Source organism: Acomys minous (assembly GCF_964271855.1).
Source record: "Acomys minous genome assembly, chromosome: 16".
NCBI classification, from domain to species: domain Eukaryota; kingdom Metazoa; phylum Chordata; class Mammalia; order Rodentia; family Muridae; genus Acomys; species Acomys minous.
The window spans coordinates 37,259,918-37,282,920 of NC_140498.1; the positions used below are offsets into that span (position 1 = coordinate 37,259,918).

General features: G+C 51.3%; 1 protein-coding gene across 1 annotated transcript in view; it reads right to left on the bottom strand.

Annotated features, from left to right (window-relative positions):
* Positions 1-217: 217 nt before the first annotated feature.
* SH3PXD2B (SH3 and PX domains 2B) overlaps positions 218-23,003 on the bottom strand; it is a 77,414-nt gene continuing 54,628 nt past the window's right edge. Inside the window, exons 7-13 of the mRNA XM_084763368.1 lie at positions 22,640-22,774; positions 18,983-19,087; positions 15,533-15,650; positions 12,343-12,569; positions 10,650-10,699; positions 9,511-9,636; positions 218-4,476 (exon numbers count right to left, since the gene is read on the bottom strand). Of these exons, the coding sequence (XP_084619494.1) occupies positions 2,926-4,476; positions 9,511-9,636; positions 10,650-10,699; positions 12,343-12,569; positions 15,533-15,650; positions 18,983-19,087; positions 22,640-22,774 (2,312 nt within the window). The 3' untranslated portion in view covers positions 218-2,925. The remainder of the gene's footprint in view (positions 4,477-9,510; positions 9,637-10,649; positions 10,700-12,342; positions 12,570-15,532; positions 15,651-18,982; positions 19,088-22,639; positions 22,775-23,003) is intronic.

Genomic DNA, 23,003 nt, shown 5'->3' on the forward strand with positions numbered 1-23,003 from the left:
GCCTGTGACCAGTGTTTGGCCAAGGGATTGTGAAAGAGATATCTAAATTCAAAGACTGGGTCCCTTAACTGCCCTCAAGGACCGTACACGTTTCTTTGTCGGTGGTCTGTACCTGGACAAGGTGAGATGTGACTACACTCTACACACCTAACTTTCTCCTTACATATTGGAGGGGTGGCCCTTGTCATCTCACAGCATTGATGTGAAGGTTAGTTCAGGGGGTGGGGCTGGGGTGGGGGACAGGTTTGTGTTGGTGATCTGATCTGTGATTGGCCCAGACATTGCTACCGCGGCTTTGGAAAATATCCAGGGCAGGGATGGAGGGGAGCCTGGTATATGCTCCTCCCCAGAGGAGTGACCACAGTCCTGGTTGTTGATAAGCTAAGACACAGGGCAATGGGATCCAGGTGAGTCACTGGCTCTGCAGATCCACTCACTTCCAGAGCAGTGATGACCACCACTGTGGCTGATGGAGCTTACCACAGAAAATTTCAGGCTGTGCTGGTGACCCAAGAAAAGGGCAGTGAACAGAGAATGCACCCTGAACACCTACAGTTCATGTCAGCACAGGGTCAGGACAAAAGGCAAATCCTCTGGGTTGCCCACAGGAAGGCAAGGCTGCTCTGCCTCAGCTGAGCCCAGGGAGGAGGCAAGGAGACGGGGTGACTTCTCTCGCCGAGCTGCTAGGCAGATTCAGTATCATTAGATGAGCCCCACTCACTAGTCTACCCAGCACCTGCGGCATAGTAGAGACTCGGAAAAATACTTGAAAAGGTTACAACAGAGAGCCAAATGCAAACAAGAAAAACAAAACAACAACAACAACAAAAAACCTTTGCCTCTTCAAAGGCCTATAAAACAGTTGCATGAAAGCTGTTCAAGTGAAGGTGTCAAAACTCAAAACAGAACAAAACAAAAAGCTATGAGGCTTCCTGCACAGTGGGGTGGTGGTGGTGGTGGTGTGTGCAGCATTGAAGTGGTGCTAAGACTCTCTCAGCCTCTCTTCTCCCTAACTGCAGCTTTCCCCTGAGGCTCTGGGCACAGACTAAGCTGGAACGACCTTCCGGACCTTCCGAGGGTGCCTTGTACCCTGGCCCAGGACGCTGTGGGGTGGGGTAGTGCTGCAGGCCGAGCAGAGGGGGGGGGGGCCCGGGGAGGGGGCGGGGCGCAGAAGAGATCTGCTTGCACAAAATCTTTGGCACTGCAGGTAAGATGCAAGCATCTTGGGAAAGGAGGCATCGTGGTTCCCAAACCACAGTAAAAATGAGCAGTGTGTGTGTGTGTGTGTGTGTGTGTGTGTGTGTGAGAGAGAGAGAGAGAGAGGTTTCTGGGGTACGTGTCGGACAGGACAGGGCTGCCTCCTCTTCTACAGGGTCTGTGGGATGGAATAGGGTTCTTCTCTCCCAACCCCACCTCTCTTTTACAGGAAGTCCGTTCATAGGTACAAGTTGCTCTGGGCTGGGAGTTAGTTTAGCTCCGCAGTAACTAAGTGGACCTCTTGAGGCCTCAGTTGTGTACTGGTCAAAATACACGAAGGGCTGCCCTGGGCTTCTCCCAGGGAGAGAGCACACTAAAAAGCAAACAGCTCTACACGAAGCCACAGCTGCCAGGGGCAGAAATCTGCAGGCTGGCTACTGTCTCTCTGTTTAGTTTGGCACATTCCAGCTGCTGGTCCCTGGCCACCAGAGCTCCCTTCAAGCTACATAGGGACACTGCCTCAGTTTCCCTTATTTCCCCTTCCACACATAGGGTACCAGCCTACAAACTCTGTGCCAGCTGCTAAGGAGTCAGGGCATACCCTGCCCTGGAGAAGCAGCTAGGGGTCCAGGGCAGTCACTACTGTGCCCTTGCTCATACCACAAGGAAGTCCCCCAGGCCACCTGCCCTGACACCCAGGTAACCTCCCGTTCTTCCCTCACTGGCTTGTTCTTGCAGGGGGAGGAGCAGAGGCGCTGAAATCAGGCAGGCCTGGACTTAAACCTCCTCCTGCCACTAGCTAGCGCATCCTGAGGCCAGGAGAGCCCAAGGAACATCTAGAAAATGGGTGTGATCGAACAGGGCAGGCTGGTTGAAGGTTAGACCACGAAGGCAAAAGGCCAAGGGCAGTTTGGCACCTACCGGGCAAAGAAGCGCTCTCAGACTGTGTGCCTTGTGAAGGCCCCCACCCCCCAATTTAAACAAGTATGGAGAACTCTTGCTCTAGGGACTGGGGGAGGTGGACAGGAATTGTAACTTAAAAGCCCAGGATGGACAGGAGGCTTCAGCAGTGAAGAGAATCCTGCTCTGTCAGGACTGATTTCCTGGTCGGACGGGAGGCAGGATGGCCAAGTGAACGCCCGGGACCACTACCTCTGCTCAGGACTTAGCCGCAGAAAGCCCGGAAGCTGATTCGTTTGGGACACAGTTCTCCCTAGTATCAGGCATTCTGGGAACAGTGAACAGAGCCACTATTAGGCTTCTAGAAACTCAGAGAAGTTAGAGTGAGTTGTCACAGGCTGTGTGGGCTTGTCCCTCTGTGCTACAATTGAGCACTCAGGTGCAGTCTGTTAGTTCTCCAGGTGACAACAGGTCTCTCAGTTCTGGAGGTCTGAGAGTGTCACTGTCCTGCTTCCGGGTGATAATACCATTGCCTAGGAGCACGGGTGCTACTACAGACAAGGATGCTGACGTGATTTCTACCTAGCAAAGGCTGTGGCTTTCAAGCCTTCTGGGGAATGCCAGCCACAACAGGAGAATCAGAGCCCAGGCTACAGGACATCTCTGCACCAAGCATTCTCCACCCTGCGAGGGACAAAGCCATAGCACCCCAGTGGCCGCCTTCCTTGAAATGGTGTGGAGACCGATAAATTAAGATGCGTATTAAATACGTGAGGGGGAGGCCGGCAGGGACGGCGGGGGGGGGGTCTCTGGGCAGGGTGGGGGAAGCTAGGGTTTCTTCCGGAGGTAGTTGGAAGGGATCCAGCCTTCCCAGGAAGCAGTCCCGCTAAGGGCCTGGCAGAACCACCAGCCACTGCTGCTCTTCTCCCGGACTTCAAACACGGTCCCTTCCCGGAAGCTGCTGGTGTCTTCGTCGCCTTCAAAGTTGGCCACAGCCACGTACAGCGAGTCCTTAGAGCCATCAGCATTGAGAAAGGAGGCGGCTTTCTCTCTGTTTTCTCCCGCCTTGCCAGCCGCGCGTGGCCCCAGCCCGCCTTTGCTTCGCATGTCATCTTGGCCCATCGATGAGTTGGAGAGGAAGGGTTTGGCTTTCGGAGGGACAAGGAGGGCCCGGCCTGCGGAGGGAGCGGCTCTGCTTTCTTCGCGCTGTGGGCCCCCGATCTCTGGGAGGGGCCTGCAGGACAATGGTGATGATGAGGAGGTTTTCTTGGGAGGTGGGGGTCTCCGAGGTGGGACCACAGGTCTTTGCTGGGTGGCTTCTTGGACAGGCACAGGCACAGGCACATTCTTGGGCCCGAGGTCTGTGGTCTTGGCTGGCCTAGGAGGGGCTCTGCAGGGTGACTCCTTTGGACTCAGTCCATCCTGTCTGCCAGACCTGTCCTGGCCACGGCCAGGTCCCTCCCCGGGAAGGAAGCTTCGGCTGAAGGCTGTGTCGTGGCCACCACCAGCATGGTGGCTTTCTCCATCCAATAAGGATTTTTCCTGGGACTTGGCGGGCCTGAGTTTGCTCCTGAGATTGTAGATGTCCACTTGGTCTTCCCCCTGAGCTGGCTCTGTTTTGGGGGAGGAAGGAGTTGGTTTGGGCCTAACCTGAGGTCTAGACTTCAAGAACAGATTCTGGGGCGTGGCTTCTACTTTCTCCTCGGGCAGCTCGGCTCTGGACCTGGAGATGGGTCGGAGGTTGGGCTTCTTGACTTCCTTGGCCAGCACCTTGTGGCCGCACTCTAGCCCCATGTCGTTTCTCAGCGGGAACAACTTGCTTTTGTCAGGTTTGGGCTCTGGTTTCCTGCTGTCCCGGGCCAGCGGGGCATGCTTGGCTGGAATCATGGGCAAAATCATGCCAGGGGTCTTAGGGGAGGAGCCCCGGAGAGGCTCCATCTTCTGTCTCTCCCTCTCCAGCAGCTCTTCCTCAGACTTGATGATGGACTCTTTGCGCGGAGGCAGGCTGGGCTTCTCCTCCTGGGTAGGGTCTGAGATCTCCTCGTAGCCTGCCGAGGCAGACAGGTCTGAGGATGCCTTTTTCGGAGTGTCCTTTCCTCCTTTCCAGTCTTTGGACCACAGCATCCCAGAGTCCAGAGCACCATGTGGTGCCTCGGGCAGGGGCCTGGAGGGCCCCACCGCTTCTGGACCCGTATTGTTCTCCGTTGCAGCTGCATCCCCAAGCCGGAGCTGAGTCATCTCATGGGGCAGGGGAGCCAGGAAGTTAGGCCTTGAGGCACTGCTGGTCTTCTTGTATTTCTCAATGAAGGTTGCGGGTGCCCATCCCTCCTTATCCTCCATCTGAATGTACCACCAACCGCTCAAGCTCTTTTCAATCACCTAGGAGGGGCACAGGAAATGCACTTAGTAGGTCCGATACCACGGCCTGGGGACCACGCCATATGAAAGAGCCCACATGAAACAGGTACCCTGGAAGCTGTACTCTGACTCCACATATTCTCCTACAAGGCCTGTGCTAGACCAACGTGGTGCTTTAAATGAGGACCCCCCCAAAGGCCCCCATTACGCTGGAATACCTGGTCCCCAGTGGGTGGAACTGTTTGGGAAGGATCAGGAGGTGTGGCAAGAGCTGCTAATGCCCGAACAAGCAAAAGTGCACCCTGTTCGCGACTGCGCTTGGTGTGGGTGCTACATTAGCGGGTCAGAGGGAAGGCCACCGGGAAGAGGATGTGCTGGACAGGCAGGACAGGTGGCCAGGGTGTTACAACACTCAGCAGACTAGGGTACAGTTAGTGGCACTGCCGGACACAGCTTCATCAGCAATTGAACTCCAATCCTAAGACTGCTGGAGGGAAGGAAAATAGGATGATGACGAAGAGAAGTTACCAGTGTGGCTTTGTTTCACTGACACGCAAGGAAAAGGAGGATGGTGGCAGAAACAGATGGCCATTTGGCTTTTTTTTTTCTTTTGAGACAGGGTCTCACTATGTAGCCCAGGCTGGCCAGGAGCTTTCTATGAAAACAAGGTTGGCTGCAGATCATTGGCTTGGACTGCTTCCACCTACTGAGCATAGGGATTAAAGGCATGCATATTCATGCTAGCCTCCCATTTGGGTTCTTGTTTTATTTTTTTGGTTTTTCAAGACAGGGTTTCTCTGTGTAACAGCTCTGGCTGTCCTGGAATTCACTGTGTAGACCAGGCTGGCCTTGAACTTGCAGAGATCACCTGCCTCTGCCTTGCAAGTGCTGGGATTAAAGGCGTGCACCACCACCGCTTGGCTCATTTGGGTACTAATTTTGTCTTCCCCCTGCCCCCCCTTCCCCCCCCCCCCCCCCAGAGCTGAGGACTGAACCCTTAGCAAGGACTGAGGCCTTAGCAAGCACACTACCACTGAGCTAAAACCCCACTCCCTGTTTGGGTTCTTATTCAAGATTTTGTTCGAAGAGAGAAGCCACTCGCTATGATGAAGAAAATAAATTCAAGGTCACAAGAACAAGAGAAAAGGAAAGAGCCTGGGCTTTAAAACCAGACAGACCTCAGTTCAAGTCCCTGCTCCACCCCTTACTAGCTTGTACCCTTAGACAAGCATTTAACCCACATCCTCTGAGTCTCATCTGTAAGACAAGCTGATATTGACCTTCCTGACCTCCTGTTGGGCTTAGTTATCAAGTAGAGAAGGCACCAAAGAAGTGACTACACCATCAGTTCCATCACCACTGCCACCCAACAGCCATCTGAAAACATGTTTGAAAGATAAATAGTGCAGATACCCAGTGTCCTGAAACTCACTGTAGCCCAACTGCCAGGAGCCTCTGGATGTGTCAATGAGAGCAAAGGCCTAAGATGACAGCGATATGAACCAGAAAGCAAAAGGAAAAAGGAAACCGGTGTACAGACTCATCACACCGAAGAAGAACTGGTTAAGCCCCAAGCTTTAGTGGCAAAATCATCCCCTCAGAAATCCACCGTGGGGTCTGTCAACGCGTAAAGCAGAAGTCTACAGATGGGTGGTGGCTATGACTCTGTTGAAGAATGCTTGGTGTGCTGGGCATGGTGCTGCACGCCTTTCATCCAAGACCTAGAGAGAGGCACATGCAGGCATTGTGAGTTCTAGGCCAGTCTGGTCTACATAGCGAGTTAGTTCCAGATCAGCTAGGGCTATAGTGCAGGGAGCGGCGGAGGGAGATGAGTGTTGGATATAAATTTGTCACCGGACCAGCTTGAGCAAGAATAAAAAAGGATCAGAGATGAAAAGGCTGTGATACCTTCATTAATGTCCCTGCTGCAGGTAGCAGCATTAGGCTTCCGAGCCCATATGTTCCTGAAATCCTGAGGGTTCTGGCCTATACTCCTAGCGGGTGCTTACTGCTGAACACTGGTGTTAGTAGAAACTGCAGGAAATACATTGTCAAAGGATCTTTATCCTTCTCCCTTGAATTTAATCTGAGGTATGTGTGTGGACACCAGGCCTATGCTCTGCCATGGAGCTGTGTCCCCAGACCATAAAAGTGGTGTCTTAAAAACTACATGGCGATTTTCAGCTCTCAGAGCCTACAATGTGGGCTTCTGGTTTCAAGATGGAATGGACAGATGTCTTTGCTTTATGCAGCACATTCAAGGAAAGAAAGCAGGCCAGCTTAGAGGGATGCAAGGGAAGAACCTCCTCACAGGTTCTCGGAGGGCACAAGGTGTCCGAGGGCACACTGGGCAGCACTGAGGGAGGTGGGGGCAAGAGCAAGCATGTGACTGGAGGACACCATATAAGCAGCCAGCGAGGCTGGCCTCTGTCCTAGGTCCTGTTCTTCTTGTACAGGAGACTTTAGGGAGCAACTGCGAAGGTGCAGGCTGGGGTCACAGAGATGTGACACTGCTCTGTGGTTGGCTCAGAAGTCTCCAGAAGCCAATTCACCTCTTGTGTGCAGTTCCACAGACTGGCTCACAGCTGCCTTGTCTTTTACTTAATTCTATGTCACATGTGCTAGGCAACTAATCTACTTCTGAGCCCTGGCCTCTGCAGCCAAAACATCACTGTGGAATAACTGCAATAAGTATCAGCAGCAACATAAAGAACTGACAACTGAGGAAAAAGATAGTCAGTGCTAACAATAGGACGTTAAGGTGTTTTTTGGTTTTTTTTTAAAAACAGGACGTTAAGTTAAACCACCATCCTTAGACAGATAGAGGAGAACATTAAATTAATCAAAGGCTAGGTGAGACAAGAACAAACAGCTATGAAAAAGAATCAAGAATGCCTGGAAATAAACATTTTTTTTTTTAGATGGGGTCTCTCTGTGTAGCCTTGGCTGTCCTGGAACTTGCTTTGTAGACCAGGCTGGCCTCGAACTCACAGCGATCTGCCTGCCTCTGCTTCCCGAGTACTGGGATTAAAGGCGTGCGCCACCACGCTCCGGCTTGAACATAATTGTTGAACGAAAACGAGGAACATATTGAACAGCGGAAGAACAAATTAATGAACTAAAAGACTGAGCAGGATGTCCTAACGATGTCCCATTCATCTTTCTGTGGTCATCTTAGATTGCTCATAATATCTACCATCTACAGACAAGTAGGTAGGTAAATAGATAGGTAGGTTGAAGTTATATTATATTGTTTTAGGGGGAAAATGATAAACCAAAAAGTCTCTACATGTCCCACAGAGGTGTAATCTCCACCCTCCCGCAAGACAGGGTTTCTCTGTGTAACCTTGGCTCTCCTGGGACTTGTTCTCTAGGCCAGGCTGCCTCGAACTCACAGAGATCCATTTGTCTCTGTCTCCTAGGTGCTGTGATGTAAGGCATATACCACCACTGTCCCACTAACCTTTTTTTTTTTTAATGCTCAGATATGATCCTGGGAACATGAGGAGTGATTGGATTGTAGGTATCATAGAGATGAACAGATTTAATCTCTGCCTCCTGAAGTAGGGTAGGAAGCATCTGGCCAAAGTTTACTCATGACAGAGCAGAGACCGGGGTGCCAGTGGCCAGATCACCTGGTTCTGTCAGGAGGCATCTTTGCTAGATTTCCCATCCCTGCTCTTTGCTGCTACCTACCCTTTTACCTACAGGCCTTCTTGACAGCATGGGGAACAGCCTTCATCCCTATGCTTGTGAGGACAAAAGATACACAGGAGAAGAGAAAGGACTTACCTTGGCTACCCAGGGACCAGAGTGCACATACAGAGAACATAGGGAAAAGACAGAAGAGAGCTGGGAGGCAGGAGATGACAGAAAAAAAGGACCATAGGACCAGCATATGGTCCATGCAACACTAATGATCCAAGTTTGAGCCTTAGATCCACGGTGTCGCAGGTCTGTAATCCCAGCCCCAGGACTCCTATAGCGAGATGGGACGGTGGGGACAGGGGAATTGGCCAGAGGTTCAAAATAAAGTGGAGCAGCAGAAATTATGAGAGACTCGGCCTCAAAAACAAGGAGAGAGAACCAACTTGTGGAAACTTTGTCCTATGACCTCCTTATGCATTGAGTGCCACAGGAGCATCTTCTTAAAAAGTAAAAAAAAAAGTGGGCTGGAGAGACGGCTCAGTGGTTAAGGGCACTGGTTGTTTTACCGGAGGACCCAGATTCAATCCCAGCACCCACAGAGGCTGCTCACAGCCATCTGTAGCTCCAGTTCCCAGAGTTCTGACATTCTCTTCTGCCTTCCACAGACACTGGACACATGTGATACACAGACATACATCAGGCAAAACATATAAAAATAAATAAAATTTAAAAAAAGAAAAGGAAACCCAAGCCAGCCACACAGGGCCATATAGTGTATAATTCCCACTTCTAGGGTTGGGGCGATGTGAAAAGCGCGGTGCTGGCCGATGGGGCAGAGTTCCTGCTAAGGGATCTGAACAGGAGTGTGAATAAAAACAAAACAAAACAAACAAACAAAAAAAAACAAAAAAAAAAAAACACTGAGCTGGCAGGTGCGCACGCCTGTAATCCTAGCACTTGGGAAGCAGAGGCAGGCGGATCTCTGTGAGTTTGAGGCCAGCCTGGTCTATAAAGCAAGTCCAGGACAGCCAAGGCCACACAGAGAAGCCACGTCTCCAAAAACAAAATAAAACAAAACAAAACAAAACAAAAGAAACCACTGACAGCTGGGTGCAGTGGCGCAGGACGCCTATAATCCTAGCACTTGGGAGGCAAAGGCAGGCAGATCTCTGTGAGTTCGGAGGCCAGGACAGCCAAGGCTGGTTCCAAATCCAAAACCAAAACCAAAACCAACAAACAGAAAAAAACCCACTGACTTGTACACTCAAATTGGCAAACGGTTTCCTATATGATGATGAAGATATAACCAAGTCTTAATAAAGCCATTGGCCTCATCTCCTGTCCCCTAGAAGGAGGTAAGAAGAGAGAGGCAGCGCCTGAATGAAGAATGACAGTGGGCGTGCTCACCTCCACCTTCAGGCCGGCCTGGAAGCTGATGCCGTCTGGGATTGTGGTCTGGAACTCGGCAATGGTATAATACTCTTCTTCCACCTGGGGCGGGATGGGCGGCTTCGGCAGGTTGAGGCCTCGGGGCTGGCAGGATTAGACACAGGGCTGACTGAGCTGGGGTGGCAGGAAGGAACTAGGGGTACACAACATCAAGGGGTGCTGGGAAGCCCAATTAGCTTCTTGGTGGGGGGACTTGACTATTGCCTCTTCGTTGAGGTCTCCCTGGCCCTTCAGTTTTACAGTAACAAGCGACATGAGGCGTCTGGGGCACGATGACACATGCTACCCAGTGAGGCACCGGACATGTAATGAAGAAATGGCAGATATTTTCCCCAAAGCAACCCGTTTCCAACTCTCTGTGATCACCAGTGTCTTACAGTTTAAATATCTGTACACATCCTGGGGATAGGATCCAAGTTCAAACACAAAATACATTTATGTTTCATGTATATTTAGCCTGGGTAGAACATTTCGTGGTGTTTTTAGTGCACCTGTGTTTTGACCGTGATCTGTCACATGAGGTCAGGTATGGAATTTTCTTCGCACTTTTGGTGTTGCACTGGCACTCAAAGTGTCAAGATTTTGAAGCATTTTGAATTTTTGGATTAAGGACACTCAACCTACATTGGGTTGCTGTTGTTAAAGACAGGTTTCTCTGTGTAGCCCTGGCTGTCCTGGACTGGCTTTGTAGACCAGGGTGGCCTCAAACTCACAGAGATCCACCTGCCTCTGCCTCCCAAGTGCTGGAATTAAAGGCGTGTGCCACCACTGCCCAGCTACATTGGTTTAAAAAGTACCAATAGGCAGGGCATGGTGGTGAAAATCTTTTCCCCCAGAACTCAGTTAGGTAAATCTCTGTGAGTATGAGGCCAGCCTGGTCTACACTAAGAGTTCCAGGCTAACCAGGGCTATATTGTGAGATTCTGTCTATACATACAAAAGTAAATGAATGAATGAATAAATAAATAAATGGACCTATAGAGTTAAAAGTTAAAAGTGGGCCTGCTTTGAAAGTACTGAGACATGTGGGGTCTGGTAGGTGACCCAGATAGGGCTCAGGCTAAGGAGATGGGGCCCCAGGGCAAGTGTGCACTTACAATGGTCATGTCCCGGCGAGGAGGGGGTCTTTGCCTCATCTTTGGGGATCCTATGAGAAAACAAGACTTCATTCACATGCAAGGTCCACAGACAGATTGCCAGTGGTGGGAGCCAGGCGAGGGGTCCCATCCCTCCCTGCTCTGTCCAGCAGCCACATATTTGTGTTTCTATGAGCCTTTGTGAGAACAGCCTGGCTGTGCTCTCCACATGCTTGGCTTGGGGCTCTCCATCAACACGGCCTTCCCTGGATCGTCTCTATATGGGAACAATAGATGAATGGCACTGATCCTCAAGTAATGGGAGATTGTCCTCGCAGGGCAAATAGCATGGACTCAGAGCTATACAAAGTTGGGCCCGGCATAGGACAAAATTGCTGTTTGACTCTGAGCCATCAGTTTTTTTCCCTGTGGAACAGTCTAATGCATGCCTGTCCCTCCCCGGGGTAACCGAATTATTTATTTCCTCATCTTCTATAATATTAGAAAATCTAAGAGTCTTAGTCGAGACATTTAGTGCCTCTACAAGGACTCCCTTGCAGCTTGGTGTTGCCACGTGACTAAGCCCAGTGGAAAATGAGGGAAGGTGGAACATTCTAGTTATTTCACTTCCTCCTGTCTTTCAGGGGCTGGACAATGATGGGCCACACTGGATGACAAGGGTCATAGGAAACAGATGTATGAGACCCAGATCCCTGATTGCATGGAAGCATCATCTCAGTTGTAGACACAGACTTGCTCTATTGGGCAGAATGAAAATTACTCACTCTCACTCTCTCTCTCTCTCTCTCTCTCTCTCTCTCTCTCTCTCTCTGTGTGTGTGTGTGTGTGTGTGTGTGTGTGAGCTGCGCTGTCTGGAGCAAGGGTGGGTGTCACTCACTCTGCTGAACATCACCATCTGGCCCCAGGTGACTTTCAAATCCCTCTGGTTGTGCATGTGTTTGTGTGTATGTGTGAACACACATGTGCATGGGTTTGTGTGTGTATATGTGTACATGTGTGTGTCGGGGGAGGAGACTTTGATTTTTACATCTGAACATTCTAACAAAGTCACGTTTCTTCAGACTTTTGTTTGGTCCCTACTATCAGTGGACTATGTGCTTGACCATGAGAGACTAGGATCACAGGGCTCGCCAGAAGCCCTGCCATGGCCTGTGGCACCCATGAAGCTCTTGGTTGCACCTAGGATGGTGCAGAGAGCATGAAGCTCAGGGCAATGCCCTTGTCTTTCTGTGGGGGAGTTGGAGTTCTTCCTCTACAGGCCTTCAGGACCAGCAGGGGATGTTGGGCACTGTGTTGGGATCACAGTTCCCAGCACAATGCAGACATCTGTGAGTAACCCTGCCCTGGGTGTGTGGGGAATATGCTTATGAAAAGCAAAATGGGTGAGGCACTGTGCTGGAGGTAATCCCAACACAGGGTCAACTTTTCTCCCTCTGGTTCCTGTATGAGGTCATGGAGGAGACTGGAGGGGTAGAGGCCTGGGGTTCAGTCCCCAGTCCCACTGTTACCAGGTGAATAGCCTTGGTCCCATCACCCACTTCTCTGACTTTTATCTGTAAAACAAAGAGCATTTATTTTTATCTTCAAGCTATCAAAAAGATAGCTATCAAAAAGGGACGCTGTAAGGAAGGAGGTAGGTGCTCAAAGCTCAGATAGACCTCAGCTATCCAGAGCATGGGTGGGTGTCACTCACTCTGCCTAACGTCACCATCTGGCACCAGGCGACCTTCAAACCGGACATCTCTCTGGTTGTTGAGCGGCTCCTTCTCCCTGCCCACAGCATTCTGCTGCCGTGAAACACCATCCAGGTCGAGGGCTGCTGAGTGAGCAGATGAGCTGGGGCCCAGCTTTGTGGGCAAGGGCTCCCCACTGCTCTTCTTCAGGTAGGAAGCAGGGGCCCAGCCTTCTTTGCCCTGGAACCTGAGAGGAAGAGGAAGGATTCCAGTCAGGTGTGGCCTTGGAGTCAGCGGGGAAGCAACACTTCTCTACATCAGGTTCGGGACGGTGGGACAGTGACTTCTAACTGTCGCGGGCCAGAGGCTACCTATAATTCACTGCCCTCTGATGATGCCTAAGCCCTCAGCATGGCCTTCCAGGCCCTCCCCACTTGCCGCTCTCAACGGTCACCCGTCCCGCATAGCCCTTCCACTTGCAGTCTCCCAAATGCACCACTGCTTGGCACCTTCCCCGCAGCACTGCTCTTGGTGGGGCTCTATCTGACAAGCTTCTCTCTCTCTCCCCCTGGTGGCACCTGCTCCCCTTCCCAGGCTTTACCTAATGCCATTGAGTCTTCTTCTGACCCTCAAATGAGGCCCAACCTCCACAGTGGCCCTCTGGCTTCTGCATGCTCTGCACGCCCAAAAACCGCACAGTGCACCTGGCTATGATTTCCCGACTCCTAGTTAGACTATGAGCCTTTGGGTATGAGCTACTGGTGAATTCAATGAAGGAACCAAAGGCCCAAGTGGACAAGCTGCCAGTGGGCATATCACGTCTTGGGCAAACAGTGGTGAAGCTTTGCCTCAGAGCTGTCCCTTTACCGTACTACTGTGATGACGACAACAGTCATGGCAGTGAGAGCCAGCACTCTTGGTACCTACTCTGTCAGTCCTGCCCTAAGCAATTTACAGTCATTAGTATGCTAGGACCCAGCCAACCTCAGCAAAACAGACTACAGATTTAGCCCCCCAACCCCCACCTTCCAGGAAAGCTTCTTGTGACACCACCGTGACACCACAACACCCCACATCCCAAAGACTTTGCTCCATGCATTCCAGGTAAGGGATCTGTTTTAAAGCCAAGAAGCCTGAGACCCACTTGTGCTAAATACCTCACCTGAGCTTGGACTCAGATTTCTTTCTTTCTTTCTTTCTTTCTTTCTTTTTTTTTTTTTGAGACAGGGTCTTTCTGTGTAGCCTTGGCTGTCCTGGACTCACTTTGTAGACCAGGCTGGCCTCGAACTCACAGCGATCCGCCTGCCTCTGCCTCCCGAGTGCTGGGATTAAAGGCCTGCGCCACCCTGCCCAGCTGGACTCAGATTTCTTTTCCTTTCTTTCTTTTTTTTTTTTGTTGGTTTTTCGAGACAGGGTCTCTCTGTGTAGCCTTGGCTGTCCTAGACTCACTTTGTAGACCAGGCTGGCCTCGAACTCACAACGATCCACCCGCCTCTGCCTCCCAAGTGCTGGGATTAAAGTTGTCCGCCACCACTGCCCGGCTTGGACTCAGATTTCTTAACCTGTTCTTTTTGGCCCTTTCCCAGCAGCACCCCTCTGCCCCCACCCCAACTCCTGGTGCACAGCCTCGCACTGACAAGGCAGGGCTGTGCGTCGGTCGATATAAAGACACTTAGAGGTGAATGATGCAGTTCCACGTTGGCTGCCACTGAACTGAGGAATGGCACGGACTCTGACATACCCGCTCACTGTCCCTAAAAAGGGGTAAGTGAGCAGGATGTTTAATTCTCACATGGCAGAACTTGGGTTCCATAACAATAACCAGAGAGGTCTGTTTGGACCTGAGGACTGCTGGAGGAAGTGCACACTAGCTCACGAGAGCCCACTGCAAAGACACCTTCTGAACTCCACATTTAGTGGCATCACATTGGTGGCTTGAAAGTGGCCACAAGACAGACGTTTACTCCATGGAAACCTGCCAACCCCACACTAGGAGCTACTAGTGCCTCTCCAGATAGGTGCCTGCACCTTTGGGGAAAGAAGGATAGACCCAGCTGACTAGTTGTGATATACAGTTGAGCCAGATTTCATTAAGAATTGCTTAAAGGGCGGCGGTGGTGGTGGCACACACTTTTAATCCCAGCACTCGGGAGGCAGAGGCATGTGGATTGCTGTGAGTTGGAGGCCAGCCTAGTCTACAAAGTGAGTCCAGGATAGTCAAGGCTATACAGAGAAACTCTGTCTCAAACAACAACTAAAAAAAAAAAAATCGCGTAAAGAAGCCAGGAGGTAGGGGCACAACCTTTGATCTGAGCACTCAGGAGGCAGAGGCAGGTAGATCTCTCAGTTCAAGGCCAGCCTGGTCTACAGAGTGAGTTCTAGGGCAGCCAAGGCTACACAGAGAAATCCTGTCTCAAAAAGGTAAAAATAAATAAAGAAAAAGAAAAAGAATCACTTAAAAAGCAGGTACGGTGGCACACACCTGTAATCCCAGCACTCAGGTGGCAGAGGCAGGCAGATCTCTGTGAGTCTGAGGCCAGCCTGGTCTACATAGTGAGTTCCAGGACAGTCACAGCTATTCAGAGAGGCCTCATCTCAAAAAGAAAAGGGGGTGGGAAAAAAAAAAAAGAACTACTTTAAAAACAAAATGGCCTGGGTTTCAGTAAACAAAACAAAACAAAACAGGCCATTTGTAAATGGAGGCAAATTTACGAGATGGAAATTTGTCCAATTACGCATTTGTCAAACTTAAAAGGTCCTCTAAGAGAGTCCCTCTAGTTTTAAGTGGATTCTTGTTTTAAGTGGAAAAAGCTAGTTGACGATGCAATACAACTCACATCCCCCGGCCATCACTGGCACAACGCCACGGCACAGGCAGCACACATGGGAGCGGGCTTTGGGAGAGGAGGGTGTTCCGGTACTTCCCTGCTTCGGATGATCCTGACAACTGCCTCAAAGCCGATTCAGGTCAAGACCCCCTCCCCCTTGCACTGCAGAGCCACGAGTTTCCAGGGCACATTACTCTGTCCAGGACACATGGGACAGCCATGTGTCATTTCCTGGTGGGGCAATGTCTGAGAAATGCTCTATTGTCTTCTGCCCTGCACAACGCTAGTGTGCTTACACAGACTTGACAGAGTATCCCACCACACACCCAGAACCCACACAGCCACGGGGGGGGGGGGGGCAGGGGGAGGTGCAGGCAGGCACCTGATCTTCCACCAGCCTTCCAGGTTCTTCTGGAGGACCTCCACCACAGCCCCTCTCTCCAGGTTCATTTCATCCTGGTCACGAGCCGTGTATGGGTAGATGACTGTGTACTTCTCCTCTGCAGGGACAAAGGGTGATGCAGTGAGGAGCAGATAGGAGGAGCCAGGATGCTGATTATAAAACTGCTATGACAAAGAGACTCCCAGTGAGCTCTAGAGGCCCCAGTCCCTCTCAGCATCTCAGTCTATGCCTCCAGGTCACCCTTTCCAGGAATTACCTTCTAACTAACAGGACCTTTATTATTGTCTCAAGCCTGTTTCCTCTGGGAGAGTCTGAACTCCATGAAGGCAGGGATTGGTCCATCCCAGTCAAGTCTTTGTCTCTAGCACTGGAATGGGCCTGGAAAAGCTGGTAATTGTTTTAGGGATGAGCCTCTGTTTAGGGACGGAGCACGTTCTGAAGCCCAAAGCAGGCATGGGATGGGACCTTGCTCACACAGTGAGTTAAGCGGCCCCCACCCCCCCCCCCACGCCCCGACCCGGCTCCTGCTAGTTCTTGCTGGTGGAGACCAAGAGTTCAGAGATAAGCCGAGATTGCCACCAAGGAGGGGTCAGAAAGTACTTCTCAGTACCTAGATGGTGACTTTTTATTGGCCACACTACAGCCCCGATTCAACCACGGCTGGGTTGCTTCCCGCCCCACTCTCCCCACAAGCCACAGACAGCACCATCCTTACAGCCTACACCCCTCCTGCTCATTGGCAGACCCTGGCCAGGGTGCTCAGGAGAGTGAGGGAACAGCTCGTATTTCCAGTGTTAGCTCTGACTTCTAACACAGACACATGGCCATATGTCCCAGAGGAGTCCAGCAAGAGGAGAGGGCTGTTCTTAGGTCCCATGTCAGTCCATAGGTGAGTCACTGAGCCATCCGTGGCCTAGTGCTAATGTTTCTTGGGAAAACACTTGAGGCATCTGTTGCCAGTCAGCTGCTGCAGAGGAGGTGGGGAGCACACAGGCGTTTATTTATTTATTGGAACGGCCTGCTGACCGCCCTGAGGGGGCTGCGCTGGCTGACTGTGGCACACATCCTGTGTCGTGCATGGTCAGCTAGTTCCCCTTGTGCTGAGTCAGCAGGCACCGGGCTGGGATAGGAAGAAGGAAGGAAGGATTCTGTCAGCCTAGCACAGTGGTTTCGTGTGGTCAGGGTGGGAAGGGGGCACCCCACTGGGGTCCTGAGTACATGTAAACCCATGAGCCCTGGGTCCCCTCAGCCTCCGGCTAGGTGGGGAGGGCGTTCTCAAGCTCTGGGATGCTAGAGATGCTGAGACTCCAGCCTGAGCTCAGAGGATGGACAAGTGGTACCTGTCCTGCTGGTGGCTCGTCCACATGCCATAGGGGTGGCTGAGCCCCTACCTTCCAGAGAGGGATGTACATGTGACTCTGGCCTAGCCAAGGTTCTGCAAGGCCTGGCTGTTGTGACTGGCTCAGGGATGGCACACAGTGGGAGGACCCAGCTTGTGTTGAAGGAGAAGCAGTTGTACTTTTTGGTGACTGCCCCTGACAGGTGCCTGGGACTGGTGTCCTGAGGAAAAGAACCGTGTGAACGAAACAGAACAGAAGAGGAGTGGCTTTTCGGGGATATGAGCCAATGCTTCCTTCTTCCTCTTCCTCCTCCTCCTCTTCTTTTTTAAAGATTTATTTATTTATTTATTTATTTATTTATTTATTTTACATATACGAATCCTCTATCTGCATGAACACCTGCATGCCAGAGGAGGGTATCAAATACTGGTATACATGGTTGTGAGCCACCATGTGGTTGCTGGGAATTGAACTCAGGACCTTTGGAAGAGCAGACAGTGCTTTTAACCGCTGAGCCATCTCGCCAGCCCCCCTTCTTCTTTTTTAAAGATGGAGTCTCATTATGTAGCCCAAGCTGTCCTCAAACTCGTGATCCCCCTGTCCCAGCCTTCAAACGCTAGGATTACAGCTGTGAGCCACTCACCACCAATCTGGCTTTTTATCGGGTTGTGGTGGCTTCCTCCTGTGACTCAAACAAGTCTGGTAAAATTAACGGGGGTTGCCTAGTCACCATCACAGAAGACCCAGGCACCCTTTTAAACTGGCACCCTTCCGAGTCCCGAGGCCATCAAATACCCGAGGCCCACTTCCTCCCCATCCCGCATGCTTGCACACACAAGATTGACAAGACCATGTTTTTCACATGCAGCAGGCATGGGCAGTCCCTGAGCAGCAGGGAGCTCATGCAGATGCAGAGGCTTGGCTCCAAGCACCAGATGCTGAGAGATCTCCGAGGGTAGGCACCTTGACGCCAGCTGATGGCATACAAGTCCCCCAGAGTCCGGCGGCGACCCACAGACCGGGGCAGAGAGCAGTACCTCCAGGAGACTGGCCAGGCAGCATGTGGAGGGAGGGCAGAAGGCAGAGTTAAGAGGACTGTACTCCCAGAGGCGGTAGGCCTGGGAGCGTCTCAGAGTGACTCCCTGGGAGGGAATGACCTGAATCTACTCCCAGACCCAGGCATCCTGGAGAGGACACGCACCAGTAGTCAGTCTATTCCGGAGAATGAATATACTGTGACAACTGTCACAGTGGAAGGAAAAAAAATATGCCTAAACCTTTGGGGAAATGTGCTCTTGCCTGTCCTCAAGTTGTGTGGCCCTGAGCAAATCTCGGCTTTTCTGGGTGTGGCTCCACATCTGTGAAATGGTCAGCTCCTACACAGGCATCCCACCACAGACTGTGTAAGGGGACAATAGTCTGCTTGCAGGGTCCCCCTTCCCTTTAATCTGAGCTCACTCTGTGGTAGCCTGTGCTAGCTTGGTATCCAGCTCCTGAAGGGGGGTGGGGGGGGGAGGGAGGCCACTGAAGCAGAGCAAACAAACTTTATAGAGTGTCACTGTAATAAACTAAATGCACAGCCGCATGCAATCTTTGGATGTGTACATTTGGGGGGGGGGAGGTCTTAGATTCTCCTCTTGGCCCCCTTTTCCAACATACCTGATTTAGCTCTGTGCTCAGAGCCATCTGCTGAAAGCCAACAATACTCAGCCCTCAGGCAAGATGAGGACATAGGCCTCATTGTTCCCACATTCAGCAGAGAAGGCGGGGGGTGGGGGTGGGGGGTGGGGTGGGAGTGGGGAGGGTGGGGGGAAGGACTTAGAGAGGTGTCCCTGGCCCAGGACCATTCCGGATGTGACAGAGGGAAATTCACACTCAGGGCTGGCAGCAGTCAGTCTGAGGGTCCCCTAAAGGGGTGAGGCCCCAGCTTTTGGCAAGGCTCACCTAGGGTAGCTCTCACAAGCCCACACGGAAGTACAGCCTTGCCCTATACTTCTGATTTCATCCTGTTTACAGGCTCTGGGTCCCGGGCTAGTGAGCTGTCAATCCCAGAGCAGAGACTGCGAAGAGGGCGGAAGCTCCTTCCTACCTTCCTCGGGTTGGAGGGAGAACTCATCTTGGACCCCATCCTGGCCCTCGAGGCAGGTTGCAGGGACCCAGCCTTGCTCTTCAGCAGTGCTGACGAACCACCAGCCTGCAAGGAAGAAGAGGCCAGGGTGCTATCAGTGGGGCAAAGCAAGAGTGTAATAACCCAACTGCCCGTTGGCACATGAGGGACTGTTCTTGGGGTACCCGGAGGGCAGCAGATCCTCACATATGAGCCCCTTATATAAAAGGTATAGGACACACTGGGGACCCACCCACACCCCCACACCCCTGTAGACTTTAGCCCGTCTGCAGGTAATGCCTGCCAATGGGATGTCAAATCTGTGAACAGTTAGGTTGTACATTTAGTGGTCATGACAGGGAAAAGCTCTGGACAGGGTCAGTACAATTGCATTTTCCCCCTTGATTACTTTCTATTCATGGTTGGTTGAATCCAAAGATACAGAATCCACAGGTGTGGAAACTGACTGTATATTCTGCCATACAACAGATAATATTGAGGATAGGCTAGAAAAATTTACTAGTTCACTAGGTAGAACGTAACTGCCAATAGTAGACACTAAGTGCTAAAAATAAGTAAACGATTAACTTGCTCCTAAGCCTGGAACAGGGGTGACGGGGGTAGCCCTGAGTGAGAAGACTATAGAACATGCGCCATTGGCGGGGTGTGCAATGGCCTGCTCACCGTACTTGCATTGCTTGATATAACCTTCACGTTATTGCCCTCACTGTGCAATGAAGAAACCGAGACACAAAGAGGACAATAGAGGTGACAGTGTACATCAAGCGTGTGGCGGAGCTGCGCTCTGTGTTTGATCCTAAAGGCACAGGCTTCAAAAGGCACTCGGTGCACGTCACAAGGAGTCTGGCGGCAGGCAGGCTTTACACGCGTACCACGTGCTCTGTGAGGACGGGCTGGTGTGGGCCCAGCGACCTCCATCTCAACACGCCTATGTTCTAATCCCTCAATAGCTGTGGATTCTACATTTGTATTTACCAACCGTGAAATTGAAAAAGAAAAAAAAAAAACCCTAAAAAAGAAAAACCCTCATGTGTACTGAATCCATAGACTCTTAACATTACTTTCTAAAACCAGCGGTTCTCAACCTTCCTAATGCTGGGATCCTTTAAAACAGTTCCTCGTTTTGTGGTGACCTCCAACCGTAAAATGATGTCATTGCTGGTTCAAACCTGTAATTTTGCTATTGTTATGGATCGTAATGTAAATATCTGATATGCAGGACATCTGATATGCGACCCCAAAGGGGTCACAGCCTACACTTCTCTAAACAAACAGTAAAAAAAAAAAAATCTATTCACACTTACATTACACGAAGCACAATGTCACCCAAAGAGGATGCAAAGTGTACAGAGGCTGTGGGCAGGTCAGAAGCAAAACTTCTGTCTGCTGAAATCAAGGGCCAGAGAGCTATCTCTTCAAGATGCCTTCCTGCCTCACATCCTTCCTAGCATCCCATCCCGGGGACCCTGAGAATGCGCCCTCCTCTCTTCAGGTCCCCTGGTATCTCCTTGCCATGCAACCTGCATGCATCTCTCTCTTGGGGCTTAAGAACTGTGGAACTCCAGCTCTGCGGCCTGTAGAGACCTGGGGGCAAATAGTGTGTCGCTTGGAGCCTGGCTCACTCAGCTATAGCACAGGGATTATAGCAAGAGGATGTGTACTTTTCAGTTTTCACCCACGGTCACTATCCCCACAGCTCTTGTGACTTAAGTGCCTATAACACTCCTGGGATACTTTAGGCCTCAGGAGATTGGGATGTGGGCTCTCTCTGTCCTTCTCCTGCCTGACCCTTGCATCTGCCTTTTTTTACTCAAGGCAGGCATGGAAGCAAGGATTTCCCTCCCCCAAGGGAAAGACATAGAAGCTAAAAATATCCTCTAATCCTTTCCACTTTGGAGCGCCTGGCTATAAAGAAATTAAATTATCTGACCTACTTTGATAGTAGATTATAAAATCCCATTTTGCAGGAGTTCCTACCCCACACTCGGGAATACAACACAGGCCAAACCGAGTCTGGAGGAACAGGCCTCGCTGGCTTCCCCACTGCCTATTAGCATTTGATCTGACCCCTTTTATTTAGTCACGGGTCAACCCAGCTGTCAATTGTGCCTCTGCAATGAAATCTCTGAGAACCCCAGGGGTCTGGAGAGCTTGCTGAGCACAGAAAATCCTGGGGGTGGGGGTGGGGCAGCAGCCATAGAGGGTGTGGAAGTGCAGCGCCTCTCCGGAAACTTGCCTGTGCACCCCTTCTCCTATCCTTTACGGTATCCTTGACAATGACCCTGAAAGCATGTTTCCCCTGGTTATGTGAGCCACTTAATGGAGCCAGAGAGGGGCTGTGTGAACTGTGTTTGATAGTTAGCTGTGGGCCGCGCAGGCAGAACAACTGGGTTTGCACCTGGCTAAGGCAGTGAGGGATAGATTGCCTCGGGACTGAGCCCATGGGATCCAACACTACCACTAGGCGTGTGGAGTCTGGACAGAATTGCACTGACGGACCGCCAGCTGATGTCCACTGCAGAAGTGAGTGCTACTTGTGGTGGAGAGAAAGTGACCTTGAAAGAGTTAGAGCCCGGGACCCTGGGATGACGTTGGAGTAGTCCTACCTTCCAGGTCATCAAAGCTAATGACATCTGGATTGCATAATTATGGAGGCTTGCTGGCTAACACCAGCCTCATGACTAATGGAGACGTGACCTGTAGGATGCTGGAAACTTCTTCTTCCTGTATTTTTGGAAGCAGGGACTCTTCCTAGACTGCACAGTTAGGGTCTGGTTGGCTAATGCCGATGTCATGATTAACATGAGAAATTGTAACATCATCCTTCCACAGGTACGTGGACTTAACTGGCCATTGGGCTATCATAGAGCTTGGTCCCTCACAGCATGATGAGCCACTGGGGACCCTGTCGAGGAGAGGGGCTGCTCACCCACTGCTTTCCCCTGCGTGGTGTGATGGCTGCTCTGTAACTAAGAGAGGAGCGGGGAAGGGAACCGTTTCTGGAGCACATGCTGTGCGCCAATTTGAGGTTTAGGCACTCTTTTTTACAGCGCATCATTTACTCTTTCAATAGTTCTTTGACAGGTTTCGTGGATGACAAAACTGATGGCAAAAGACACAAAGTGACCCGGACGGATGTGCAGTATAGAGTCCAGGTGGAATCTAGGCTCCCTGTCTCAATCATCCCAGTGGATGTGGCCAGTGGTCCTGGGATGACAGGTGGGCTGAGAACACAGGCAGATGCCCACTTTCTCTGAACAGTCTCTCTCTGTAGCCCAGGGGAGTCAGGAATTGAAGGCCCCCATGTCTTCACTTCTTGAGCACTAGGATTACAGGAATATGCCACCTCTCTTGGATATGTGACCTTCTTGAGAACTCCCAAGGGAGACCAACAAGTTCTCGATGGAGCGCTTGGCTCTGTTGGTAGGTACTAGAAAACCAGAAGGCTCGCCCATGAGCAGTGGTGACACCTGACCCACAGGCTGCCGAGACAGTGGCTCTGGGGAGCCGGCCCAGGCTGGCCTGCTTCTTTGTTTTGGAGTTTCCACATGCTTTTGTTTGTGGGACTCTGTGATGGGGCAGGGTTCAAGGTGCGAGGAAGGTGGTCCAGGGCCTTACCTGACTCATTCTTCTCAATGATGTCCACTACTTGGCCCACACTGAGGCTGATCTCTGAGCTCTCTTGCTTCTGATAGTCTGCTACCACCACATACTGCTCCAGGACCATGGGGTCCACTGAGGTCAGGTCACTCCCTGGGGACAGCAAATGCCATCAGACATCCCAGCTCTGAAGGCCTTGGTTATAGACAGGGTTTGCCCCGTACCCCGACTCCTATCCTTGCATCCTCTCTTTCACTTGCTTACTCAGGCACCAAAGTTAACCAAGAGCCCTGGGGCTTCTAAGAGGTTCCAAGTGAGTAAGATGTGACATATGCCCCGAACCTGGATGCCTGGGGCGGGGGGAGGGGGGAGCTCAAGGGGA